Raw genomic sequence first — 7,691 nt, 5'->3', positions numbered from 1 at the left:
CCCAACAAACCCCAAATTCTGATCTGTCTCTTTCTCTGCAGATTGTAGATTTTTGAGATTTTACTAGCAACTCTGATCCCTACTCAGCAGAACACTTAAAGTACATGATTAACTTTAAGCATATAAAGCCCCTGACTTGAACCTTACAGGATTCAGGGGTTATTTATTCAGTAACAAAAATCTCTGTTAGTGCAGAGTTAAGGTTGTCCAGTAGAATCCTCTGAAAACTCAATCAAATAAAAGGCAGAACACCTAGGTCAGGAGTAGACATTACACTTTTACCACTATAAGTGATCAGAAACAGGTCTATACCCATAAAAGAACAGAAGTTTGGTACACAGAGACCGATTTAAAAATGGTGGACCCACGTCTAAGTTTTGCCTCTCCCCACCCACCACCAAAGGGTAAATGTGTGTTCTGTTTGCTACTGATCTAAATTACACTGCTTACAGAAAACTACAAAACTTAGATGGATTCTACCTTGGGCTTCCTAAATGTCTGTACCTAGCCCTAGTGTCAGGTACCACCAATTCAATCTTAACTCTGATTTTCTGGAGCTGAAAACAACCACTGAAGTTTATTTGCATCAATGCAGCTATACTCATTCTGTCAGGTATAGCAGTCTTGAACTATGGAGGAATTACTTCGAACAGCTTGACAGAGTTGTAAATGTGATATGACAAGATTTGAGGGAGCAAATGCCTACCCCTTAACTGTCACCACATGTAAGAAAAAGGAAAGTAGTGTGTATGGATTAGGGAGAGTCAGTATGCCTTGCTTCTACAATCAGTGAACATTTCAGTAACAATGCACAAGGTTATTAACCCCAAGACTGTCTAAAGCCAGACAGGATATGAGAATGGTCTATGAGCTGAATGATGGATAAATTAAAGTTTAGTGTAAACAGTGGGTGCATTGGACATCACTCAGAGTTAGGATGTCAAGCCACAGTTAAGGTTGCATAGGTATACACAATTGACTCTGAATTTTTTTTATTTTCATGAGATTAAAGTTGTTTTACCTCTATGGTCCCTTCCCAAACCCTGAACATCTTGGGAGAGTAAGAAGAGTGGGTCAGTTCCTAGCCCAGATGGCTGGACAAGGAGAGGGACTCAGACCCCCATGAAGAAGCAGGACCAGGCCCCTTCCCTCTCCCCCCAGATCTAAGCTCAGATGGAGCAGACAAAAAGGGAGACCAAGACCCTTCTCCTGTAAGCAGAGTCCTCCCCAGCCCTAACAGTCTGGATAGGGAGAAGGTTTCAGATTTCCTCCAGAGCAGCAGGACCCCAGGCTCTGGGCTCCCACATTACAGGGGACAGGGACACGTGATCATACAACCTCCTCCTGCCACACTTCTTGCCTCCTACCAGTATTTCACCTCTATACCCCCTCTCATCCCTTCCCTCAGATCTGAGTCCTGACAATTCCTTCCCAACTCTTCCCCCAAGGCATTCCCTCCTGCTCCCCAATCCTCCTCTGTTCTCATATTCCCCCCACCACTCTTCCCCTCAATCTACTCCTAGCAAGTATTAGCACATGGGATTTATTTTTTCAAAAACATTACCCCAAATTATCCATTATGTTCAAATTACAGTGCCCACAAAAGAACACACCTCTTCTTGACAGAGGCAGGCTATAACAACATATCTATCATTCATTCTCATATTTTTAACAAGCATAAGCATCAGTCTCATACTGACTGAATGTGACTCAGGTTTCATGGCCATAGCATGTCCCCTTGAGTCACCTATATCACATGGAGAAACTGGCTTTCAAAAAAAACTTATAGGATCAAACAGGACCCCTTCATGTTGTCTACTCCAACCCCATGCACAGACATAAAACTTACTGCTTCTAAACCCGTCCAGACAGATGCCTACCTAGTCTCTTCTCCGATGAGGGAGAGGCCACAGCTTACCTAGATGGCTTCTTCCATTGTCCAACTGCTCTTATAATTACGAGGGGTTTTTTAGTTTGATTTGATTTAAATATGTTTTATTGTACTTTACACTAATGTCCTGCCCACCATGGCATGGGAGAACCATTTTTCTCTATCTTCTTTAAGGCAGCCTTTCAAATATTTTAGAAACAGTTGTCATCTACCAATCTCCTTTTTTCCAAATTAAACATACCTAGTCCCTTCAACCTTTGCTCACATAGCTTGCATTCTAACCCCTTCATCATCTCTGTCACTCTCCTCTAATTTCTCTACATCAAGATGTTATCAATGCCCTTAATGAACCCTCTTGTTAGTCTTTCTGCACAGGCACAGTTACATTTTTGGGCCCATGAGTGTTTAGCACATGTTAACTAACCATACAACTCATTCTTTATTGAAATTTTCAATATTGCTTTCCCCAAGGAGCTGTAGATGCCAGCACTAACTGAAATAATTGCTGAGCAACTGTAGACAGTTGGGGAAAATCACAACCATGGTGTGAACACCAAGTGTGTTAAAAAAAACACTTGTGGAAATTGTGAATTTTAGGAATGCCACTGTTTTTTCCCAGGGGCTCTCTCTCAGGAATTCCTTGATAAATTGACTATAAATATGGATCATAACCCTACCTCACATATTCATACACAGCAAATTTTACAACCAAAGAAAGCCGGCAGATTTCAGAATACTTAGAAAAGCTGACCTTTAAACAGAAAGGGTTCCTCAACCTTAACTTTAGCAGAGCTGGCACACATTTTGAGCCTAGATCTTTTGGCAGAAAATTGAAAATAGACTTGCATGCCTAATTACTTATTTTTAAATGTGTGACAGATATGCAACAATTTGAATATCTAGACTATAATTTACATAAATACATTTTAAAACAAAACATTTGAAATGTATTCCCTTCTTTACTGCTTATAAGCTCAAGTGCTTTCCTGGATTGGGGCCAGAATATCAGCACCTTGCAGGAGAGAGCTGAACATGCATAAATCAAACCTTCAAAGAAATGTCACATTCATAAGGAATATATTTGGGTGAACAGATTTAGAAGAATAAAATCAACAATGAAGAGAAATTAGAGTGGCTGAAAATTAATAAAGCACAGCTGGAATTATTTGATTCATCCACATCAGCCGCTTAAATGGCTCTACGGCTTAAACTTGTGGAAGGAAGGTACTTGAAGACTCAGGGGTCAATTGCTTTTGGAGACAAATTGACCTACGAGAATGCACTACTCTAAATTGGTCCTTGTAGAACAACTCTACTGCAATACATAACCAAAAGGCGAAAAAAAACCCACAACAATTTAGACTCCCAAAAGCCGATATCGAGCCAAGTAAAATTTTACACACATGCAGACACATGCACAATCATAATATTAACAGCTTGCCAGGCTACAGATTTTTTTCCACAAAAGAAAGGTTTACAGATTATTATTTTTGTCTTGAAACCAACTGTACTCTACTTTTTGTTATATGACACACTCAAACCTATTCATTGTCAAGTTGCTGTTGTAACCTGGGCAGCACTTTGCATGGTTCAGTTATGTTCGAAAGTCCAAGGACCCCAACTGCTGGCGTGGCCTTCTGGGTGTAACGTGCAGTTATGGCAATCTATAATTCCATTAATTTGGAATTAAATGCAGCTGTAAATTCAAACATGAGTCATGTGTATTAGTCAAGCTGCTGCAATACATTCATCTGTAACTTCCCACAGTTTGTGATAACACTCATTTGAAAACAAGCATGCTAAATACACTGGGTTTCTTCTAAACATCTCTTTGGTTCTTGTACACATAAATTTCTTTTTCCTGAATAGTACCAATTATGTTCTTTACAAAACACCTTAATAAAGTAAGCGGGTACTAAAATTAAATATTTTCTTTCAATAAATAATTTATTTGCATACACTAAGAGCTCAAGATAATATCTAACCACACCATGCTGCAAGAAATTCATAAAGAATCCCTAAAAAAAAACCCTTAGATATATTACAAACTCCTGTTTGAACATATTTGCTTAGGAATACAGTGGGAATTTCAATCCTGGATGTGGACAGATGAAATATTATGCTTCTTTTAAAAGGAGGAAGTCTTACCACAGTTCAACTGAATCCATTGCAACTATTTCGTGCGTCTACTCCGATCCTCTTCTAAGTGGAAGTTAAAAAGTGCATCATCTTAAAACAAATTTCAGTTACCAAAGTCTAGCTTCACTTGCTGTGGGATTATATAGACAGACAACACAGTTACAATGCATCAAATGATAGGCACTCAAGTTTCCTCACTCCTCAAAAGTGGTATAATGTTCATCTGCCCAATGCTCCTGCTATTGTCATCCCTGGAAGATGTCACATTTTTTGGATGCACAAACTTACAATACTTTAAATTCAGTCACCTGAAAAATATAATAGCTAAGAATATTCACTGCCATGAATAGAAAATATGTAAAAATACAGAAAAAACAGTAACTTTTTAAAAGGCAGAATTATTTCTAGTTTTACAACATTTGAAAAGTAATTTTAGAGTTCCAGAATTTTCTTTTGCTTTCCACTATTGCTATGGTTAACCAACATCCTGGCCTCATAAGTAAGGTGGCTGTTTAATAAAGAAGTACAAATTATTATCTTAAGATGAATTTTAAAAGAGTTAATACAGAAGTGCCAATACAGTTTCTTGTTTTCCAGTGCTATCACAGGTGTTATTTTACAATCTGACTCAATTCATGGCCTCTCTCTAACAGGAAGAGCATTCCAAGATGATGTCTTTCAATGAAGCTTTAAACATATTAAACACAGAGGGAATACAGTATGTTATTGCTACTACTTACTTAATATTTTCCTATTGCACAGGAAGCTTGAAATTCAGAGAGATGGATGATGAATTTAGATCTACAAAGATCTAAGCATCTCAGTTCTACAAATAATGCCACATTGAATTTACCTGCATAGTCCTCAGAGTGCCATCAATAGTGACAGGCAATAAGGGTGAAGCCAGGTTCCATTCACTGGTCACGTTTAGTTTCGTCCCATCAACTTCCACCTGTTGTGACACAAAACAAGACTGTTACCATGAAGACGGACAGCAAACTGATCTCAAGTTCATTGCTGCATACAAAGCAGGGACCATTTTAAAACAGATGGCTCCCAAACAACCTGTCATGTTTACTGCTTCTGCCATAAAAGACAGGGTCCAACAAAAGAGTCTTCTAGCCATCTCTGGGGAGAGGTGAAGGACCCGTGAACAGCTGCCTCTGAGTAGCAAGGTTTCAAGTGATTTCCAGCAAGTAACAAACAGTCATCCAACTTTTAAACCTATCTGGACATGCTACATTTACTGCAATTAGACAAGTAATGCATATAAATTTCAGTGACACTTTGCAACCCACACAACAGGGCTTGCATATAATATTCTCTCCAAGGACCAAGGAAGAACTTTTCCTAGGCTTCTAATGAGGGGTTTTGCATTGTTATCTTAATTAACATGAGGCAGTAATTAATTCTTTGATGTTGAATCTCAAAGTCCAGTCAAACTTTGCAAGTTCTGTCATGTTTTTTCTCAAACTACCACTAATCAGGGGACTGTAATTTCATGCTTACATTCCACTATAGTTATGCAGAAATGCACTCAGAAAAACTGCCATCATCTGTCTCTTTATAAGGGAATATTTCTACACAAAGGACAAACAATTTGGGTTCTGAAACAAAGTTAATAAGAGATTGAATCCTGATTGTGCTCCCCTTCCATTTATTCCAATTTCTGTTAAATATCACCACAAGCTTCTGCAGACTGTACCATGCCATAAGGAGTATTAGTAAGATTTTTTAAAAAATGATAGCAAAAGAATGACTATATATAATTACAGTATTATTAATTAGTATCTGTAGAGTGCTTTGAGCACCTACAAGATACCCATGGAAGAACAAAGGGGGGTAAAATATGATTTCACTGGGGTTTTGTTTGTTACCTTGCATCTGCTTATGCTCCTAAAATGCCTAAAATATTTTCAATCAATAATTTTAAGTTAACCAACAGCTCAAATGTTTAATATTTCTCACTAACCTGGATAAATACCACTATAGCAAGCCTGTATTCAGAACACAAGATGCATCCTTTTTTAAATAAATAGGCAAGGGCATACCAAAAACACCACACACACACACACAAAATTAATAACTATTTAATTTAATTTACCTGGCAATAGGCTCAGGTAACAGAAACTGTACTGCATCTTAACAAGCTCATTATAAACAAGCAGCAAAACTATCACGTAGAGCTGCATTTTAGCTTTGAAAAGGTTGAACTGAGAAAACTCTGACTTCAGACATATGTTTTGGAATATAAAGGTTATCTTCAGTGGGAATGATCTACTCAATTGCTAAACAGGTTTTGTCTAAAAATAAAGTTGCGTGTGAACACGATGAATAAAACAAGCCATTTATAATGGTTTACCAACAGGCTAGATCAGTAGGCATGTTTCAGGTGCTTTGCACTGCTCCAGTTAGGCAAAGCAGCCATAAACCTTTCTTAAGTTAAAACAGATTTTACAGCTGCTTTGCATTGCCAGAGCAGTGTGAAGCAGCTGGAGCATATCAATGGATCTGGCCCAAGGTCAATACAGCTACATTGGCAAATATTATCTCTGCTTAGAACAGTACATGCATGTTTGACTGGCAATTGCATTTTGGAATGGCAGCTAATAGAAAAGCCAGTCCTTCTCTGATGATATAATTTAAGTCCACCACTTAGAAAAAATTGGTTGCATTTCCCAAGCACCCAAAACCATCTTGCAACGTTTGTCAGTGAAAAACAGGTACCAGAACAGAATTGGCATACTGGCTAGCATATAATTAACTCTGTGCTTTAGGGCTGTACTAATACATAGACAGCCTTGTAGAAAGCAGAACTGATCACTAAAATCTGATCTTAGGGTATGAGCCTATGTCTCCACTTAGCAAACAAATTTGCTGCTGGTTCCTAATGAGGTTACAGCAGTAAGCTACCAGTCTTTGAGCCTTCCCAAGAGTTAACATAAATCTAGCCATCAGCAATTCCATGTTAAGTTAACTTTCTTAATTCTGGCAGAACCAAAAATGAGTGTGACAATAATGTAAGTCAAGGGCCCTAGATCAGGCTTGAACAAATAGTGAAGTGGAACTCAATAAATGCTGCAACTTTTATTGCAGGTAGCATGAAATAGGAGAAAAAGCAAACAATACATTGTCTTTATCATGTGTTCTCCATTCAAGTAGGCATGTCTGACGAAACAAGGAGCTAAATGGCAGGGGGCGGACTTGATAATCTGATTATGTCCCTTCGGACCTTACCAACTATGAAACTATGAAACTAAAATGTGCAGTTTTTCACTAAACATCTGCCAAACAATTTTATAAAGGTATCATGAGATTGCAGCGCCACTGGCCATCATCTTTGAAAACTCATAGCAATCAGGAGAGGTCCCAGTTGATTGGGAAAGGGCAAACATAGTGCCCATATTTAAGAAAGGGAAAAAGGAGGATCCAGGGAACTACAGACCAGTTAGCCTCACCTCAGTCCCTGGAAAAATCATGGAGCAGGTCCTCTAAGTATCTGGAGGAGGAAAAGAAAGTGATCAGGAACAGTCAGCATGGATTCACTAAGGACAAGTCATGCCTGACCAATCTGATTGACTTCTATGATGAGATGACTGGCTGTGTGGATGGGGAGAAAGTAGTGGACATACCTTGACTTCAGCAAGGCTTTTGATATGGC

The 7,691-nt window shown here is 38.6% G+C and overlaps 1 protein-coding gene across 1 annotated transcript in view; it reads right to left on the bottom strand.

Moving 5' to 3' along the window:
* The window catches only part of PCCA (propionyl-CoA carboxylase alpha subunit), a 569,837-nt gene that overhangs the window by 107,429 nt on the left and 454,717 nt on the right, over positions 1-7,691 (bottom strand). The window contains exon 20 of the mRNA XM_019523836.1: positions 4,884-4,982. Within this exon, the coding sequence (XP_019379381.1) occupies positions 4,884-4,982 (99 nt within the window). The remainder of the gene's footprint in view (positions 1-4,883; positions 4,983-7,691) is intronic.

This window comes from Gavialis gangeticus, unplaced genomic scaffold, assembly GCF_001723915.1.
Source record: "Gavialis gangeticus isolate Ggan-Ray unplaced genomic scaffold, GavGan_comp1, whole genome shotgun sequence".
Taxonomy (NCBI): Eukaryota; Metazoa; Chordata; order Crocodylia; family Gavialidae; genus Gavialis; species Gavialis gangeticus.
Note: the sequence above shows the minus strand (reverse complement) of the source record. Positions and strands in the feature narration are given on the sequence as shown.